General features: G+C 48.4%; 1 protein-coding gene across 1 annotated transcript; it reads right to left on the reverse strand.

Moving 5' to 3' along the window:
- Window positions 1-2116: 2116 nt before the first annotated feature.
- LOC141964346 (transmembrane protein 209-like) lies at window positions 2117-14040 on the reverse strand. Its single transcript, XM_074914614.1, has 10 exons — window positions 14026-14040; window positions 13087-13115; window positions 7829-7887; window positions 6931-7069; window positions 5764-6007; window positions 5203-5404; window positions 4408-4583; window positions 3622-3693; window positions 2587-2683; window positions 2117-2253 (listed from the first exon to the last, which is right to left on the reverse strand). The coding sequence occupies exons 1-10, from the start codon at window positions 14038-14040 to the stop codon at window positions 2117-2119; spliced, it is 1170 nt and encodes a 389-aa protein (XP_074770715.1).
- Between the last annotated feature and the right edge of the window lie 7485 nt (window positions 14041-21525).

Genomic DNA, 21525 nt, shown 5'->3' on the forward strand with positions numbered 1-21525 from the left:
TATACAGAATGAGATGCTCCAACGATTCTTACCCTGCTTCTAAGACCAGCCGCTGCCTGTCAGCTGTAGTTTAACATATCAGCAACAGATGATCTAGATTAAAAGAAACCAGTGTCCAGCCACACCACTGCTTGCACGGCGACCCGGAGCCACGGGGCTGGGGCAGCCACAGGGCTGGAGACATTTTCTGGCTGGTGGCCCTCGCCGCGTTCCTGGGCAGCTCCAGCGAGCCCACGGCTCGGCATGGCCACCTCGGCCCCACCAGGCATGCAGAGGGCTTGGCTGCACCCCATTTGTACCGCCGAGTCCACAAAACACTGCCGCGAGCCCCCGGCCCACAAGCCCCGCCATGCCGCCCCACGGCGAGGTGCTGCCGGCCGGGCAGGCCGTGCCCGGGACTCAGTGCGCGGTGCCAGGAGCTGGACTTGGAACACCCTTCCTCATCCTGCGCCTGCAGGGCCAGAGGCGTCTGTTTAGCCCCTGCTGAATGTCCCTGGGTGCGATTTCAGCCCTGTGAGCGTCTGCAGCACCATCAGCAGCATCCAGTGACAAGGTACTGAGAATACCCGACAGTTTAAGGCGTAAAAAAAAGCCTTTGTGGTGAGACAACAATGTTTTGCCAGTGGCAACACTGTTGGACAGTTTGCTTTTCTCACAGATATTCAGTGTAATATTAGTTCTCTTTTTTTTTTTTGGTGTTGTGCACATCTTGGTTTTCCCTAAGTGCCACCTACCTTTTTTCACTTTGAAGTCAATTACTTACTAGCAAGGGTTAGGAGAGCAGAAATTACCATGAGTAGCATTTCCAAAAACATAAAATTATCCATTTGGATGGTTTTGCGCCTTACCAAAACTCCACCTGCTCAGCCTACAGGCGTGCCCGTGTTTTGAAAGCACACAGCTGGTACGTCTGACAGCCACACCACCAGCAGCACAGCAGGGCTCTGAAGCGGAAACTGCCAAATTCAGCTCAATTCCGTGTCTGGTTCAAGTCCTCCAACCATTTTAGAAATCAGTTGCCTTACAGGAGCCAGACGTGAACAGCGCAGTGTCCCAGGCATGGGTCGGGCTCACGTCACCCTGCAGCCGCGCTGTGCCAAGCAGCTGCCCATGGCATTGCCAGTGTGTCAAAAAGCGAGGAAAAAGGTGAATATGTGAGCGGGGGGAAACCATCTGGTACAGTGCAGAGTGAGCTGTCAGGATGGGGTACGGGTGGTTTCCTCGCTTGTATCCATCCTGTAAATGTGGCTGTCAGAAGGAAGCATGAGAGAACAAAGATTATTTCATCAGTACAGTATGAGCTCAGAAATTGTGGGGTGTTCTTGGGAGATTTGATCTTTTCATTTTTCCTATCTGTATATAGAACCAGAATATCTGAAGTGTGGGTTTTTAGAGCAATACAAGAACTGGTATGAGTCTGCATGCTCCTAAGCAAAGGATTAATTTCCCTAATTGTTAAATTCTTATGCACAAGTGCCATTTATAAGTACTTTAGATAATGACTTGTCAGCTTTCCAGTTCCCTCCAACCACTACTGCACCGTTCATCTGGGCCTTGCCCGGTGCTCCAGGTGTCCTGCAGCCCGAGCGCCTCGGCAGATCGGCTGCCTCGTGGTTCCCCACTCGCCTGCTCTCCCCCAAGGCCGAGCGGCACTAGTGAAGCTGTCTGCTGCCGCTGCCAACCCACCCGCCCCCAGCGCCGGGGTTCTCTAAAGGTGCTTCTACCCCCAAGGAAAGAGCCCTGGCCCCTGGGAGGGAAGGGCCGGGGCTCGGCTGCAGCCCCGGGGACATGGGATGGGGCCGCTTGGGGCTCCTGGGGGGCTGCGGCTCCCGGGCACAGCACGGAGCCCGGCTGGAGCCGGGACCCCGCTCCCGGTTTGCGGAGCGAGAGGATTGTCTGAGCGTGCGTGGAGAGGCCGTGCAGATGGCTCCAGCGCTGGCCTGCGCCGGGCGAATCAACCCTCCCGCCTCGAGCGTCTTCTCTCTGCGCTCAGTGAAGCCGCTCAGATGAGCCAGTGCGGCTCGGGACCTGCCCAAGCGCAGCCTCCGGTCTAATCCCGACCCTCCCGGGGACTCCCTGCCAAGGCAGAGCTCTGCGCTTCCCCCTCCGCCGCCGGTCACCCGTAGCCCCTGAACTGCATCACCCACGGGCGCCGGCCAATGGCTTCGGCACAGTCGCGCCCGCAAGCCAGAAGCATTTGCTTTGCAGGGGATCTGCGTGACACGGCTTCAGCAGCACAGATGGAAAGGCAGCCTATGAAATGGAGTTGTGGGTGAAGGGCACCTGGATTTGATGCAAGAAGAGCAACAGTTGTTTGAGAATTGTCTAAGTGTCAGAAAAAGATCAAGTGGATGGAGTTGATGAGAATTGTTCAAACAAGTTGTTGAGGGCAGCATTTGTCAAAAGGCGTAGTAGTGGAGAGAGGGAGAGTTTGTAGAGAGAGAGTGAGAATTTCCAGCCAGAAAAATGGGGGAGGAGAAGCAAGGGGCGGGGCGGGGGGGGGAGGGGAAGCAAGGAAGGAAGGAAGCAGGGAAGGGGTGGGGGAAGCAAAGAGGGGGGGAAGGGGGCTCCAAAGCCTCATCCTACCTCTGATCTGCAACTCTGGACACACCATTCTTTGCAGCTGAATGCGCACAGACTCAATCTTTTGGACAAGTGGCACTACAATAGTCTCATTAATCCACTAGGAAAGAAAAAGGTGAAAATTCAAGAGGTCAGAAGCAAGAAAAATGTTTAAAAATCCCCAACCTTTAGCTTACATCCTACTAATCATCACTGTTACGATCACAAAGGAGCTTAACAACGGAAATGCTGAAGCCAACCAAGGAGAAAAGGAATTCAGTTAGCATATCAAGTTAGGTGGAGTTTCAGTGACTCTCTAATACTTTCTAAAAGACCAGAAAATTCAGTACAGAAATGGACTAAAAGGTCTAAAAAAACCTAACAGGTCTAAAAGACCAGAAAATTCAAATAAAGGAGTCAGGAAAACACATCTCTAGAAAGTATCAGATAAAGCTTTTCTTTCTGCAGCTTTTCTGAACCGTGAGGAAAGGGGCATTAGGAACACAGCCCTCCAGCCATAAAGGGAATTTATACTTTGATGAGGCCACTCTCTCTCACATTTGTCTGGGGAAATCAAGAAGCTGAAAAGCACTCCGTGTGGGATTTGATAACTGAAGCGCGCTAGCCCTGGGTTTAGGAATAGATGCTCAGCAATCTGGCATGGATCTCATACCCATCTTTGCTTTTCACAACTCTTATTAAAAAACAAAAAAACACACAAAACACACAAGCAAAACTTTAGACCTGATAGATGCTGTGAGTGAAGGGGCAATCCAAAGCCAGACCGACTCATTATTTTGCCACCGTGTGCAATTCACTCTGCCCTGCTCCAGCAAGGGCTGTTGCTAACTAAGATTGAGGTTTTCCCTTTTGATTTTATTACGCTGCTCGGGACAGTCAGAAAAAAACCCAGCCTTTGGGTTGGAATTTTCCACGCTTTGAGCCCGGGGGAGTGAGTTAGAAATACTGCAGAAATACCAATTTAGCAGTCTGGGTTCCAGCAAGGAAAACCAAACCTTGTCACAGAGACGGGACGTCTCGGCCCCAGACGGGACTTACGTTTCTGACCTTCGTGGTCCAGGAATCCACGGGACCAAGGAGGTGGCGCTGCATCGTCACCCGTGCCCAGACCTATGGAAAGGTTCATTAAGTACGTGTAAGAACTTCCGAGAATACCAAGAGTTTTTAGGGTCTGTGACAACTTCTGACACTAGCTACATCATTCCAATCGCATTTTTCCCCAAATTCTTATACGCCTGCTGGCTGGATCACGGGACTCCTACAGCAGCTTCACGGAGGATGCGCTCACTCTCCAGTCACGCTACAGCCACCCGCCACGAGGCCAAAGTCAGTCTGAAGCTCTCTGCTCTATGAGGATAAAATTGCTCTGAACTGCAGGCTTGATGAAAGAGGTACCTGAATGGGCAGTTTCATTCAAGTAACGTAGGAAATAATCGATCCTATTTCAGTGAAGCCACGGGAGTGGCATTCCTTGGCATCAGACTTCTTTCAGACGCCAGCGTAAAGGCTTTATGCTTTATATCCTTCAGCTGTTCCACGGGGTTAAACACAAATCCCTTCCAACTCCAGTTTTAGATCAGAAATTTACTGTATCCAGTGTGAGCCTTGCTCTCCAAGGGAAAAATACTTTTCCCACTACAATTCAGAGTTTGCAATGGCCATTTACAGTGACCAGGAGCCTCGCAAGCTGGATGAAGACAGCTCAGAGCTAGAGGATTTCTCTCTCCCACTTTTTTGACGCAGCTCAAATCCAAACCTCTGCACAAAGCTGTGTACTTTACAGACCCGTTTCTCTCTCCTGACCACTTTCGCCGTGGAATTTACCTCTTCTGCAGCCCATATCGAGCGCAGGTCAGGTACATCCTTGTGTGGTGATGGGGCCCGGGGCCTGCAGGCCAGCTGGTACCGGAACTTTCTCAGCACCTGCACGCAGTCGGCGATGGAACGGCTGCAGTTCCCAAAAGCTGGGCTGATGGAAGGAGAGCTGGAATCCAAACACCCTGAAACGATTCCTTCATTAAACACGCACGTGCAGTCATTGCATAGAAGTTCTCAATGCAACAGCACAGGCACAGCGGGTGGAGGCTTTGGCCAGACACACGGACACGAACTGCCATGAATACGGACACTGAGGTCAGTCTGCAGAAACACCGACTGCACCCCGACTGTCCCTATCCAGGACAAAAACTGCCTGCAGGTAATTCACCCCCCGCATCTGAAACGCCTTCTCCACAAGATATCCCTCTCATCACACGGCAACAGAGCCCGGCAGCTTATCACGGGCCGCTACGGCCAACAAGTGCCACAGAGACGATCTTTCAGCACACATTCCCAGCTCATCCCCAGCAAAACTCTGGAGGAAAACATCCTGAGGGCCACGGAGACAGGTAGAAATGATGGTGTCCCACCTCACGTCCGAACCCCTCAGGAAAAGACTCCACTAGTCAGCAGCCACCTTTACCAAGGTCACAGGCGATCACCATAAACGAGTCAGGTCTATCTCCTAGTAGGCTGCACTGGAATCCTTTGGGACTTTTCTCATCCGTAAAAGCCAACCTCCAATAAACCCAGCCCCTTCTCCTGACCAAGCTTTTCCCATCAAATCAGTTTGGTTTTTACCGAGTTGAACTCTCTGTCGCTTCTGTTCCTCTCTCCAAAGGAAGGCGTGCAGTGCCTTGAGGTCTGTCACATCCTCCTCCGCGCCCGTAGAATTACACAGAGCGGGGGAAGAGCGGCAACGAGACCTTAACCCGCCGCTTTCCACTGGCCCAGCGCTACTGGGGGACGGTGACCTGCTGGGAGAGGAGCTGGGGCTGGAAACCTTGGGCAAAGGAAAACGGTTGTGTCATAGAAGGCAGACAGAATTCCACCTTGATTTCTAAACGACATGAACGTAAAAGACTCCTGTTTGGGGTCTGGGTTGCGTCTTTTTGGTCTCCTTTGCACTTACATTTTGATTGCTTGGTTTTGCCTTGTTCTGAAACAAACCAGCTGCTCTAAACGGAAGGAAGCGGCACTAGGGAAGAAGGACAAATCCCCATACGACAAATTTAGATCCGCTTTGCAAAAGGAGCAAACACACACATAGACAACTCTCCACTGGCTACCGCTCCCCTTCAGCAGCACAGGGCACCAAGCAAAGACCCAAACTGCACCCTGGGGAGCTGTCCTGGTCCTTACCTGAGTGCAGCTGCTGCTCGGGGAAGAGGTTCCAGTAAGGCTGTAAGAAGCGCTGCCGTTTGGCAGAGCCCGTCCTTGGGGGCTGTGCCGCGGGACACAACCGGTACCAAACTGTGGGTGGGTGCGAGGGCAGCGTGACGGGCTGTAACTCAGCACACTCTGGCCCCGGGGCAGAGGAGAAGGTGCCGGAAGGGAAAGCCAGAATGAGCATTGCGGATGCAGCAGCCCCAAACTCTCCTCCCCGCTTTAGACGCACACACAACGCCAGCTTAAGGCGATTTAGAAAAGATGCTAGAAGGGATGCTAGAAAAATCTGGCCCCCACAGAACACGGCAGTCAAGCCACTGACAGAAAAAAAAAGAGAAGACTGAGACACAGGACCACAACTCAGCACGAATCCTGCAGCTTCAGATTTCAGTTCAGTGTTACCAGGCACCTTGCTTAACGCAGGAGGGTTCTCTATTCCATCACCTATTTCATCAGCTCCTCTACCTGCCTACTCTGTGCATCTTGAGCCGCTGAATGTCTCAATTGATCTGTGCAAATAAACACGGGAGATGCTCAAACCTTGGTGTTACAGCGTTACAACTGTCTGCTCCCCATTTTCTAGGGCAGACGAGCAGAGCGCAATACTACCGTGCCAGCATTCCGCTTTTGGTATATTTGCCTTGTCAGGTTCTTTTTAGAACTTTGCTTTGATCTTCAAAAGCTTTCTGAGTGACCACTCTCGAGGCTCATTTCAGACTTCACAAGAAGGTCTGTCTGTCCCTCTCCTTCGGTTCTCCTTACCCAGCGTGACAGTAGTAAGACATCAAAATTAAATATGAACCTGCGCTCTCTGCCCAGATCCTAGTTCCATGGACAAGTCACAAATTCCTTGCCCGACCTCACAGGGTTCAAGTCCCTCCCTGTCCGGCAGCCGCCGCTCTCATCCTGCCCTTTCCCACCGTCTGTGTTTGTTTCCCCTCCAGTTCTCCCACAAACACTCATCAAATTATCACTTGATGCGGTGAATTTTAATACGCTGCGGGTAATTCAGTTTACTGCTCCTGTCAGAGGAGGCGATTCAGAACTTGCTTCGCTAGAGAATCCTGCCCTTGAGACAGACACCATCTTGAAACAAGCAAAAAAAAAAAAAAAAAGAATTGCCGGAGATATTGACTGCACCCAGCTGCATTCTGCAAGCCCAGCAGGGTCTGCTGGCGAGGACTCGCGACCAGGCTGGTCGGTGCCACTGTGTATTTGAAGTACACCCAGAAATCAAAGGCAGCGTTCAGGATGAACAGAGATGCAAGTGGTGCGAGTTCTAGAAGAAACAGAGAAGTTTTTACCGTAGCTTGAGCACAGGGAATAACCAAAGCGTCTCGTTTGCAAAAACGGGCATATGCCCATTAAAAACAGGTCTAATTATCAGTGCTGTCAGTAAGTACCAATTTGGGCAGTAGCCAAGATTTCTTCACCTTTGCATGCCAGAACCCTTGGAGACAATTTTCCTTTCTATATTGACATTAACTGATACTGCTAAAATGGAATTTTTAAAGATGGACAGTCATTTTCAAATCCACTACCGTGAAGTTTCACAGTATTTCTCAAAAACCATCTTCTGTCAAATCATCTGTCATTCATCTCATGATTTTTCTCCTCCTCTTGCTTCATCCTCTAACCATATTTGATACAGCTGGCTTAGAGTCTGCTCCTCCAAACCAAAACTGAATTCTTGTGAAATGCCATCCACGCCCACGGGACAACAGAGCAGGAAAATCCGCCGTGTTCCCCAAAGCCTTCCTCTACACGGTCAACAGATTTAATGCACCAAGTAAGTTCTTCCTATCTAAGAAAGCTGTTAACACTCCTTACCTGTCACTAACACGGATGAAATTCCAAGTTTCAAGGGAGGCAGCAGAAAGCAAACTAAAGCTTTGGTTTAAATTTAAAACAAAAAAACCTTTTTTTTTTTTTAAAAAAAAAAAAAAGCTTGTTTAAAGACTACTCTCCAGCAATCAAACTGACAAGTGAAAAAAAGAAAAGAACCCCAAACACTAATTTAAATGCTGCAGCAACTCACCAAGATGCCAGATTGGCCAGCATGTGATGTTGTAATATGAGCTGATGAGATTTTCAGTCCTGAAAAGAAAAAGACACAAAAGAAGTTACCATTTTGCAACTACTCAGTCCCAGGAAATACTTAGGGAGATACGAAGGAGGAGGCTTTGCTTCTTTGACTCAGGTGTGACAATTAACGCACATTTCAGTACATCGCATGCCTGCGAGAGACACATTAAGGAGTGTCCAGGCCAAGAGCCCTTTCCGGGCTTCCGTCTCCTTCCTCATCTTGACGGCCCTGTCGAGGATGGAAGTTGCTGTTTCTGGTGCCATGATCTGTAACAACAAACACAGAGAAATGCCAGAATTTGACAGCTTTTATACAGTAAGACCCTCAGTCAGCACAAGATTCAAGAAAAAAAAAGCAGTAATCCAAAAGAGACTATGTGAATGGACTTTACCTTTAGCCAGAGTCATGTTTAGCATCTTTAAAGAAACAAACTCACCAACCACAGATTCCTTTTACCAGTAAAAACAGGTAATACTGCTTTGATGAACACTCCTGTCAGCACTGCCACCTCATTACTGAGGAACAGCATCCACCTTCTCCAGTGAGGTGCAGATAAGAGGACAGAAACAGACTCCAACCTCAGTTTTGAAAAATCACATCCTTCAGCAGCCAGAGGCAGGACAGGCCTTGCACAGCTCTGCAGTTTTTCTACTGAAAAATCCCACTCGTTTCAGTTGGGAACGGAGGATTTTCAGACTGTACAGCCACATGCTGGGCGTTCGGTACATCTAAAAGTTAATACCAGATATGAAAGAAATAACCCTGGTGACTTTTTCTTCTAGTCCTGTCACCAAAATATGCTGCTGTTCCTTCCTGCCACTCACTTGAAAGCTTGTCACATAGTTCCTCACTAGAGGGGAACATAAATAATTTGCTTTCTGGGACAAATACTTCTCGTACACATCACTACCTCCTTACTGGTACAAGGATTCAACGGTGAAATAGTGAATATCGGGGTTACTGGGAGAATTCTGTAAGAACACGTTGCCTGGTAGTTTTCTTGACAGGTTTTTCACACAGTTTCAGCCCCAAGACCTCCCTTCCCACACTGACAAAAGGAGCGACCCCAAGCAGAGACCCGCTCCCCATCCTCACGCTCCCCACCTCTCTCTCTGAGCCACGTCCTCCTGCAGAAGCTGCGCTCTCGGGGCACGGAACTCAAAGGCACGCTGGATCCTGTTCTGCCGGCAGGGGAGGGCTGCTGGGGGGGTTTCCCCTCCAGACTGAACGGTGTCCTCCCACGTCCCTGCCCTCTGCTGCTAAGGAATGAGGGGAGGCTTCGCCCTGACAGCCCGGCAGGCGCTGACCCCGGGGCCACACAGGGAGGTGCCCCACACCTCCCCTTGCCCCAAGCCCCCCGGCTTCCCCCCACGCCCCCCCTCTGCCACACACAGCCCCAGCTTCCCCCGCCCCGCGGCACCTCCCCCCCGAGCTGCCACACACACGCAACTGCCCCAGCTTCCCCCGCCACGCACAGGGACCCTCGGAGCTGCCCCTGCACGTCCCCGCTGTCACACGCCGGCAGCCCCACAGCTCGCACCCCCCTCGCACAGGAGAGGCTCCCCATCCCCCGTCCCGACCCCTGTCACACACGGGTGCCCCCACACCCCCCAGCCCCGACCCCCCCGCACAGGCCCCCCGCCTCTCCCTCAGACCCCGGCCCTGCGCAGGCCCCGGGCCCCAGGCGGTGCCGGGCGGGGGCAGCCACAGTACCTGCGGCAGAGCTGGGGCTCCGCAGAGGCGAGGAGGCTCCCCCCGCCCTCAGGCGGCGCAGGGGCTCCCCCTCCTCCAGCCGGCAGCGGGCGGGGGTGCCCGGCAGCCGCGGCCCCCCCACACCCGGGAGCCAACGGCCGCGCCGCGCGGGGGGGGCGCCCGTTGCCGCGGCGGCAGGCGGGGCCGGGCAGGGGGGGCGCGGGCGGGAAGGGCCGCCCCGGGTAGACCCGGCCTCCCCGCGCTGCGCCGGGCGGACCCGCCTGCCGGGGCACCGGGCAGGGGCGCCGCCGCCGCCGGGACCCCCTCTGCCGCCGGCACGGAGCCCGCGGGGACGCCGCTGGGTCCTAAAGGCTCCCGCCTGCCTCCCGCGGGGGGCAAAAAGCTTGCCAGCTCTGATCTGGGGCTCAGCGGGGCTGCTGCACCATCGGGTGCTGTTTCCCGGCGCCCCCTGCGCTGCCTCCCCCTCCCACACTGACAGGAAGTTTTTCTAGAAAACAAATTTTAATGAAAAAAACAATAGAGAAGGTCCTGTCCAAACTATTCTAATCCCACTACCCCCCCCCAAACACCAACATTCCCCCCTCCCCCGCAAATACACCACCCTCAACACCCCACCCACAAAATAAAACAATAGTCCCCCCCCCAAATACCCACTGTGAGAAACTATGGACTAGAGTATTGTTTATTAAGATTTATGTTAAGCTCAATGTAAAGGTTAGGCAACAAAAGATATGAAATCGCTTATGCAAACAGCTACCAGACACCGCTTGTGTAAGATAAGATAACCGCAACTGCTTACACAAACAGTCACCAGATACCGTTTGTGCAAGATAAGATAACCGCCAGATTTCCAGGAAACCGACAGAAACAGGAGAAATAACACCATATAAGGACATATGAGTGAATGGACAACTATGGGACAAAAGAGGAAGACTTCTTACTTCGGCCTCAGCGACCACCAAGAGGCAGAAGACGACCCCCTAACAACAACTGAAGCATGCGCAGAGTACCTCCACTACTTCATGAACACGGAAGGAAGGATGTATAAAAAGGGACTGTTTGAACTGATCAGGACGGCAGTTGGCGGAGCGCAGACTCCCCTGCCGTCCAGCGCTGTCTTTGCTCATATGCTATTTGCTATAATTAATAAAATTCTAATTGGATTATGATCCATTGTGGTCGTAATTTATAACAATTTCTTGGTGCCGTGACTCGGATAATGAACGGTGAGCTTTGGTCTTCCGGGGAGGCGCCCCGCGATAATCCGCAGCCCCGTGACCGAGAGCCTACCTCAACCTTACCGACGAACCTAAAAATTCTAGAATAATGAGCAAAGGAGAAACCGGTAAAATCCCATAAAAATTCTGTGCACGGGAGTCCGGACGAAGACGCAGGACGCGTAAGTATATTGCGAATTTGTTCGCGGGTTTGCCGTTCGGGCGGGATTGGGTTTCCTGGATTATAACGAGTGAGAGGTTCGATATACTGAACCAAGCGAGTGTGGACCCTTAAGTACTGCGTTTTCCATCTCCCGCGAGGGACTGGGCCAGGAACAAGGGGAGCGAGTGAGTGTATATTTGTGGATAATCCAGAAGATGGGGGCGAAGGGCAGCAAACCTTCGACTCCCATGGGAAGGGTACCCACTGTACCTAAGAATACCCCTCTGGCATATATCTTAGACAATTGGAGATATTTCCCTGGAACCTTAGGGAAAGATAAACAGAAGATGATAGAATATTGTACTAAGATATGGGGAGGGAAGAAGATTTATAAAAATGTCTTTTGGCCAGTCTATGGGTCAGAAGAAGATTGGGACAGACAGCAATTAAACCTCTGGGTTAATAGTAAAAAACCCCTTAACCCAGAGGAGAGTCAATATGCAGAAGTGTGGCTCGAAAGACCGGGAGCTAGACTTTACCCGCTAAATGAGATAAAAACTAAACAAAAGGAAAAGAAGGAAGAGTTAGACGAAACCCTTCTAATCCCCCCCCTCCTTACATTCCTCCTCCTGCTCCCGCGGCCCCTCCAGAGGTCCCCAGAGCGCCCACTCCCCCACCAGAGTCGGAACAAGGGTCTCCCCCTCCTCCTAGACGCGTAGCTAGAAGTCAAAAAGGGGCAGCTCAGATGTACCCCTTAAGGGAAATACCCATGGGGGGACCTCAACCTGTGATCGGATATATTTCCGTACCCCTAAACTCGGCTGACCTACGGGATTTTAAAAGAACCGAGATGGGAAACTTAATTGAGGACCCACTCGGAGTGGCAGAAAGATTAAATCAATTTTTGGGACCAAACCTTTATACTTGGGATGAGATGCAATCTATCCTTGGTCAATTATTTACTACCGAGGAGAGAGATATGATTAGACGAGCAGGAATGAGACTGTGGGATGCTCAACATGCCCAGGGACCTCAAGCAGATATTAAATGGCCACTCCAAAGACCTAATTGGGATAATCAGGATCCGGTGCATAGAACTCATATGCCGGACCTGAGAACTATAGTAATTCAGGGGATTAGAGAAGCAGTACCCCGTGGCCAGAATATCAATAAAGCATTTAATGAAATGCAAAAGAAAGATGAAAGCCCTACTGAGTGGCTGGAACGACTGAGGAAAGCCCTTCAGCTATACTCCGGGGTAAATCCAGACGACCCTTTAGGGCAAGCGCTCCTCAAAACTCAGTTTGTGGCAAAATCATGGGAAGATATCAGAAAGAAGATTGAAAAGTTAGAAGACTGGCAGAATAGAGGGTTGGATGAATTATTGAGGGAAGCTCAGAAAGTCTATGTAAGGCGGGAAGAAGAAAGTAGTAAGCGACAAGTAAAAATGATGGTAGCAGCGGTCAGAGAGGATCGCAAAGGGCGGACTGGTGAACACAGATCTGCTGGAACGAAATAAGGGAACACAGTAGTAAAGAAGGAACAGAGATGTTGTTTTTACTGTGGAAAGAAGGGACATATAAAGAAGAATTGCAGAGAAAAGATCAGGGATGAGGAAATATTGAAAACGGAATAGGAGAGTCAGGGGCTCTATATTTTAGGGGACCGGAGTCATCATGAGCCCTTGATAAAATTAAAATTAGGTCCCCACAAACAAGAGTTCACCTTTTTAGTAGACACTGGGGCTGAGAAATCGACTATTAGGCAAATACCTGAGGGATGTAAAATTTCCCCTGAAAAAGTACAAGTAATTGGGGCAAAAGGAGAACCCTTTAAAGTAAACAAAATCAAAAATGTGGTATTCGAAACTGAAAATAAATTTGGAATGGGTGAACTCTTGCTCGTCCCTGAAGCAGAATTTAATCTGCTAGGACGAGATTTAATTGTTGAATTGCAATTAGAAATTAAAGTGAAAAATCAAGAGCTAACAGTGTCTGCTTATCCTTTGACCGTGGATGATCAAAGACAAATTAACCCCGATGTCTGGTACTCTCCGGACACAATTAGTAGACTGGAAATTCCACCGATTAAAATCCAAATTTCTGAACCCCACATACCTGTGAGGGTAAAGCAATATCCGATATCCCTAGAAGGACGAAGAGGATTAAAACCAGAGACTGATCGATTGCTAGCACAAGGAATCTTAGAGCCTTGTAGGTCACCCTTTAACACCCCCATTCTGCCTGTAAAGAAACCAAATGGGAAATATCGGCTCGTACATGATTTAAGGGAAATAAACAAAAGAACTATCACCCGGTTCCCTGTAGTAGCAAATCCATACACACTGCTAAGCAAGCTAGGACCCCATAACTCCTGGTATAGTGTGGCTGATTTAAAGGATGCCTTTTGGGCCTGTCCACTGGCAGAAGAATGCCGTGATTATTTTGCCTTTGAATGGGAAGACATAGAGACAGGCCGTAGACAGCAATTGAGATGGACCGTGCTCCCCCAAGGGTTCACTGAGTCCCCTAATCTGTTTGGACAGGCCCTGGAAGAGCTCTTAAAAGAATACCGAGTACAAACGGGAAACGTACTATTACAGTATGTAGATGATCTGCTCATAGCAGGGAATAATAAGGAGGATGTAAGAAAAGAAAGCATTCGACTCCTAAACTTTCTTGCACAAAAGGGACTACGGGTATCACAAGAAAAGTTACAATTTGTGGAGGAAAAAGTGAAATATTTGGGGCATTATTTGTTTAACGGCAAGAAGATATTGGATCCCGAACGCATTAAAGGAATTCTGGAATTACCTATGCCTGTCACTAAGAGGCAAATTCGGCAAGCATTAGGGCTATTTGGGTATTGTAGGCAGGGGATAGAAAACTACAGCTTTAAAGTTAAATTCTTATATGAACAACTGTCTAAAGACAGAATACCCAAGTGGACCCCTCAGGATCAAGAGCAGTTTGCCAAGCTCAGAAGGGAGCTAAGTCAAGCACCGGTTTTAAGCCTACCAGATTTAAAGCGGCCATTCCATTTATTTGTTAACATACATGAAGGAACGGCATTCGGAGTATTAACTCAGGAATGGGCCGGACAAAAGAAACCGGTGGCATACCTATCAAAGCTGTTGGACCCTGTGAGCAGGGGTTGGCCGAGTTGTTTACAAATCATTGTTGCTGCTGCCTTATTACTTGAGGAAACAAATCGCATTACCTTTAATGGAGAAGTTGTCTTATATGCGCCTCATAATATCAGGGGAGTGTTACAACAAAAAGCAGAAAAATGGCTTACAGATAGCCGATTATTAAAGTATGAGGGAATACTTATAGAATCCCCTAAACTATCTTTGAAAACTATTGGAGCAGTTAACCCCCCTGAATTTTTGTACCCAGGAGAAGGTAATGAACTATTGCACAATTGTTTTCAAACAATTGAACAGCAGACACGCATTAGGCCAGACTTAGAAGAAGAAGAACTACAACGTGGAGAAGTATTATTTATAGATGGGTCATCACGAATAGTGGAAGGTAAACGATTGTCCGGATATGCTATCGTGAAGCTGGAAAAAGGAGAATTTAAGACAATAGAATCAGGCCCCCTGAGTGCCAGCTGGTCGGCTCAAGCCTGTGAGTTGTATGCATTGTGGAAAGCATTAGAGTCACTGAAGGAAAGGGATGGAACTATATATACAGACTCACGCTATGCGTTTGGAGTAGTACACGCTTTTGGGAAAATATGGGAGGAAAGAGGATTTGTTAACTCACAGGGAAAAGAACTGATACACCCGGAATTAATTCGGCGAGTTCTGGGGGCATTGAAAATGCCGAATAAAATAGCAGTTGTACATATAAAGGGACACCAGCGAGGTACAAGTTATCAAGTCAGGGGAAATAATGCAGCTGATACAGAAGCAAAATGAGTGGCAGGCAATTATAGTACGATTTTGATTATGCAACAAATACCTGTTAGTAAAAATTTGAGTTTTGAGTCTGCAGAAAAGGAAAAACTAGAACAGATGGGAGCTAAGGAACAAGATGGTAAGTACATATTGCCAGATGGGAGAGAAGCCTTGCCAAAGGGCATAGCACTCGAAATATTTTCAAAAATACACAGTAAAACACACTGGGGAACCCAGGCGTTAGTTGATCATTTTAATCAACAGTTTGCCTGTATAAGCGTATATAACGTAGCAAAGACAGTCACGGCAGCCTGCGAGACCTGTCAAAAGGTTAATCGAAACAACGTAAGACAAAAACCTCTTGGAGGACGTTCCCCAGCATACAGACCTTTCTCACACATACAAGTGGATTTTACTGAACTACCCAGGGTAGGGCGTTACAAATATTTATTAGTAATGGTGGATCATTTAACACATTATGTTGAGGCTTTTCCTACCTCCAAGGCAACTGCTAACCAAGTTACTAAAGTGTTACTTGAACACATTATACCTCGATATGGAGTACCTGAAGTAATCGACTCGGACAGAGGAACACACTTTGTGTCAAAAATTGTTAGAGACCTAACCGAAAGCTTGGGTATTAAGTGGGAATACCATACCCCATGGCATCCACAAAGTTTGGGAAAAGTTGAAAGGATGAACGGAGAAATCAAAACTATTTTGACCAAGTTAATGATAGAAACCAAATTATCATGGATTAAGTGCCTACCCGTGGCACTATTAATTCTCAGAACCAGACCCCGAGCAGATATAGGAATATCAGCGTTTGAAATGGTGTATGGAATGTCCTATAGAATTGAAAATCCACAAACAAATGTTTTAATTCGAGACTGTGTGATTAATGAATATGTTTCACAATTAGCAGAACATCGTAACAAGCTTTGGGAACATGGACTGATTGTGCAACGACCCCCGTTGGACTTAAAAATTCACAATGTTAAACCTGGGGATTGGATATTGGTTAAAGTGTGGAAGGAAGAAACCCTAAAACCCAATTGGGAGGGACCTTATCTTGTTTTGCTCACAACAGAAACAGCTGTCCGGACTGCTGAGCGTGGATGGACTCATGCCAGTCGCATTAAAGGCCCAGTGACGAGACCCCACTGGAAAGTAATCAGTACTCCAGGTGACACCAAGATAACCCTGAAAAGATAACGTAATGATAGAGACTTTATTTGATTACTTTGCCGCATTACCTTTTGGTATAAAGTGTGTATTGCTGTTTATACTTGCTATAATTATTTCTTTTTTTATCTATTATATATGGAAGCGTACAAAGTGTGTTAAAGGAAATTGCTAGACTTACGCAACCACACAATATCGAATATAGAAAATATGCTGATGGAAATAATATATGCACTCTAGATATACAAATTAGATGTAATGATTTGAACTGCAATTGTTATCCATTTGCTTGTTTTAGATGTAAGGTATGCCAGGACAAATGGTGGACACACTGTGAATGTGGATACCCTCCAATAGGAGTGTGCACACAGTGTTGGAAAATCCAAAGAACTCTCACTGAGTGGAAATTAAAACAATTAGAGTCTAAACAAGAAATTATTCGGGGATCCCATGAGTGGTGGGAAATTTTTGCCAAAGGAATAAACCCTCAATATTATTGTTACCACTCCAACGAACCAGTCCCCTTTGTAGCTGAAATTTTGGCTATAAAGTGCAGAAGGGAAGTACTAACCGTGTCTTGCTTTGCCTCATTAGTTAAAGCTGCGAAGTGGGAAGCCTACGTAAATAGGCAGAAAGCCCGAAACAGCAGTTCTCCTGAAGAATTCCCTTGCTGCCGAGAAGATGGTACACCCCGTGACTCGAAGCAACCGAGTCGACGGGCGAGGCAGAGGAGGAACAAACTGTGGAGAAAAGAACCAGAACAATGGGACGCAAAAGCAGCAATGGCCGAACTTCCCTAGGACTGGTAAAAATATACTTAAATTGGCAAAATTGACAGACACCCTTTTTTCTGGTATACCGTTAGTTTTGTTATTAGTAATAACCCAAGCAAATGGAAACCCTCATAAACCTATGAACTGGACAATAACAAACATAAGATATCCAAATAATCCAATCCAAGCACGAACTACACCGGGCACAGTTAGTTTCAATGTGAGTTTGCATGATTTAATTACTGAAGAAGATCACAGAGATGAAGTGGATATATGTAAACCAATTTATATATGCCCAGCATCAAACCCTGGTAAAGGATACTGTAATTCTCCAGGTCATTATTACTGTGCATATTGGGGGTGCGAAACATGGGCCTCTGAGTGGTCCGCACCTGGAGACCAATATCTAGAAATAAAGTGGTCACCGGAAGGATGCAAAAAGACCAAAATTAACCGGAGACCGGTGGGGCCATTGCTTAAGTCAAACGATTCCTTGTGTGGGCATCAATATAACTATAAGAAATCCTGCTCAGGACTCCTGGCTGGCAGGAAAATATTGGGGAGTTAGATATTGGGAAACAGGTGCAGACAGAGGAGGAATTTTTCAAGTAAAAAAAAAAAAAGACCGATGCCCCACGATCCCTTACCAGTAGGACCAAACCTGGTCCTGAACCCACCCACTTCTGAAGAAAAGGTTGCCCCCGTAATTGTCGTGACCCCTTCTCCAGACTTCCTTTCGGAAACAACTAAAGACGCTATGACTGAATTCTCCTTATCCAGGGATCTGGAGTTGCCAGAATCCAAGGACCCCTTATGGAATCTAATGCAGGCCTCTTATCGTGCCCTTAATGAGAGCAAAACCAAATTTGACTGAGGAATGCTGGTTATGTTATAATGTTAGACCTCCATATTTTGAAGCAATTGGAAAACCAGGTAGAATTCAATGGTCTAATGGATCAAACCCACGAGAATGCCCATGGGATGACATGAAGAACCAGACGCAAGGAGTTACTATTCAATTAGTAACAGGCCAAGGAAAATGTATAGGTACAGTGCCCAAAAAGTATCAGCCCTTGTGCAACCGAACAGTCACTAACACCAATATAGAGAAACATAAGAATCAAAATGACAAATGGGCTATCCCGACACCAGGAGCGAAATGGGTTTGTTCAGACATCGGAGTAACACCTTGCCTATCCCTAAATGTGTTTTATCAATCTCAGTTTTGCATACAGGTGATTATTGTTCCTCGTCTGATCTATCATCCCTCTGAGGAAGTGTTACGCCACTTTGAAGGAGACCTGAATAGACAAAAACGAGAACCAATTACAGTAGTAACCCTAGCTACACTGTTGATAGCAGGCAGAGCTGGAGCAGGTACAGGCATAGCCTCCCTAGTAAAAGGTCAGGAATTACAAAATTTGCAGATGGCTGTAGATGAGGATTTAGCAAAAATAGAACAATATATCCAAAATTTAGCCACTTCAGTAAAGTCCTTATCAGAAGTAGTGCTGCAAAATAGAAGAGGATTAGATCTATTGTTCTTAAAGGAAGGAGGGTTCTGTATAGCTCTCAATGAAGAATGTTGTTCTTTTGCTGACCATACGGGAGTAGTCCAGGACACCATGTCTGAACTCCGGAAAAGGTTAGATCAACGTGAGAAAGATCGTGAGGCGGGCAGATCATGGTATGAAAACTGGTTTAATGTTTCACCTTGGCTAACCACTTTGTTATCTGCTTTAGCAGGACCGCTTATTATGTTGATTCTGGGACTTATATTTGGACCTTGTATATCACGCTATATTTTACACTTCATTAAAGAACGATTTGACATAGCTAAACTGTTTATTTTAACTACAAGGTCTGGGGCAAAATATAAGAGTGTATCTATTAATGAGGATGAAGATTATTGTGAATGCGTTATGCCACGTAAAGACTATGCCTATTGTAATTGTGAGATATTACCTTGTGAATGTTATGATAAATGTTGGGAGTGTGGAAAAAGGTTTCTTGCAGTGCCGAAAATGAAAGTAGCGTCTAATAAACAAGAATAGGATAAAAAAGAAAAAGGGGGGATTGTGAGAAACTATGGACTAGAGTATTGTTTATTAAGATTTATGTTAAGCTCAATGTAAAGGTTAGGCAACAAAAGATATGAAATCGCTTATGCAAACAGCTACCAGACACCGCTTGTGTAAGATAAGATAACCGCAACTGCTTACACAAACAGTCACCAGATACCGTTTGTGCAAGATAAGATAACCGCCAGATTTCCAGGAAACCGACAGAAACAGGAGAAATAACACCATATAAGGACATATGAGTGAAGGGTCAACTATGGGACAAAAGAGGAAGACTTCTTACTTTGGCCTCAGCGACCACCAAGAGGCAGAAGACGACCCCCTAACAACAACTGAAGCATGCGCAGAGTACCTCCACTACTTCATGAACACGGAAGGAAGGATGTATAAAAAGGGACTGTTTGAACTGATCAGGACGGCAGTTGGCGGAGCGCAGACTCCCCTGCCGTCCAGCGCTGTCTTTGCTCATATGCTATTTGCTATAATTAATTAAATTCTAATTGGATTATGATCCATTGTGGTCGTAATTTATAACACCACCCTCTTTGCCCACCGCCCCGCTCCCCTCATCACTCCCCCTTGGCCCCCCCGGCCTGGCTGCGAGCGCCCTGCGCTTGCTGGGGGGTGGTGACAGGGTGCTCTGCCCCCGCTTCCAGTCCCTCTCCTCTGGTACGGCCGACTGGGACGGGGGCGGCTCCATCCCCGCATTCCCCCACGGCTCCCGGGCCTCCAGCCCCAACACAAAGTCCTCCAGGCCCAGGATGGCGTCGGCGGTCTCGAGGACGCTGCAGTCGGGGCTGAGCAGCTCCTCGGGCAGCGAGAGCCAGGCCAAGTCACGGCTTCAGTCCAGGCTCCGCCCCACAGCTGATGAGGTCACAATGGCCACAGTGGGGGCTCTGTTGCTGGGGCGCACTGGGGGCCATGTGAGCTCCACTCGCTGAGAGCTGCACTGGTGTCCGGGGGGAATCTGACCCCTGATTGCTCTGGAGGGTCGACTGACCCCAAAACCAGTGACCAACGTGAGGATGAACCCAAGTGGGGGCTACAACACGTCCCTTCTGGAAGAGTTACAGGTACCAGAGCCGGGGCTCTGCCGAGGGGCTGAGCATCCCCCAGCCAGGGGGAAAACTCTCCCCAAAATCCCACTGGCATTTCCCCGGTGCGCAGGAGGGAGATGCTTTGCGCCAGGGAGGGCTGCTGGGGCAGGTTTAGTGTCGCTGGTTGGAGCACAGAGGAAAAGTGGTTTCTAAGAGAGAAGGAGACTTTCCCCGTGTTGCCCAGGGGCGTTTGAAAGCGGCGACTCCCAAATCGCTCCGTTTCTGCCCACTCCAAAACCCATGTAACACACTTGAGCTTGTGATTTTATTTAAATTGCTTTTTTAATTTAAATTGTGATTTAAAGCAATTTTATTTTAAGCCCTTTCATCCCGTGATTTTTCCAAGGTCGGGGTTTGGGGTTTTCTTGACAAATCCAGAGGGGAGCAGGATGCATTGCTCGGAAGGGACGGAGGGTGGTGGGGGCTGTCATCGGAGAGAGGGCACGGTAATCTGGGTGCCGGGAAACACGGGCAAGTCCCGGGAGCTGGCAGGGAGGTAACAACAAGTTGGCTCTGAAATTAGTACTCAGGGACCAGCAAACTCATCACCCGACAGGAGCGTTTGTTCCTGTTGCCCATCTGGTTAACCGGTGCCACCAAGTGCTTCCAGGAGGCCCTTTCACAGTCACAGTTGTGACCTGAGTGTGAGACCCAGTGGCTGGGATTTTCTTGCTTTGAATACGATAATCCTGGCAATGCCCTTCCCCAGCCCCGGTGGCAAGGGGAAAGAGAAGCCAAAGGACTTATTTCTGTTTGCCCCTGTAGTTCTCCTTCAGCTTTTAAGGCACAACTGCTCTTCATGCAGCACCAGCAGTGGTACTTCAGGCGAGGAGGGCGTCAGCTCTCAGCCCCTGGCTTTTGCAAGGATAAAATCGGTGTGTTTGGTGGGAAGCGCCCCTGCAGCAAGGGAAGCTGGAGCCTCGTAGGGCTGAAGATGAAGCTTTGCCCTTACAGGCTCTTGAGAGCCTTTGAGGGTTGTTGGTGGCCATGTCCTGTGGCCAAGGGCCAGCTAGTGAGTCCTGCAGGTATCGCCTTTGGAGACTGTAACCTGCTGTGATAAAAGGTGCAGGGTTTGGGGTTTTTTTTCCCCAGTTTGGAAATCCCTCTTTGTTTGTTTTTAGAAAGGAATGACAGGAAGGAAGCAGGAGGTTTGTTTTTCTGGTCTGAAACCCTCAGCTCTCCTCCCCTGTAGTAAATACTTCCCGACTCACGTTGTGTACAACAGAGGTGATGTTATGAGCTCTTTTATTTCAGTATGGGAAGAAAAAGCTCCTACAAGTCCGTGTTTTTAGGGCTGTGCCTGGAGGAGGAGGCACGCAGAGGCCTCGTGGACTTGCGTGGAGGCCAGGGTGGATGATGGGTGGGAGGATGTAAGGGAGCTCCACACACCCAGCCCCAACTTTGTACCTTCTTCTCATTGCTATCCAGAGACACGACGAGGAGGCAGTGATTGACCAGGGAAGGGTGAGCAACCTTGCCAATATTCACTATGAGAGGGAGGATTTGGAAGGTGAGT

Source organism: Athene noctua, chromosome 10, assembly GCF_965140245.1.
Source record: "Athene noctua chromosome 10, bAthNoc1.hap1.1, whole genome shotgun sequence".
NCBI classification, from domain to species: domain Eukaryota; kingdom Metazoa; phylum Chordata; class Aves; order Strigiformes; family Strigidae; genus Athene; species Athene noctua.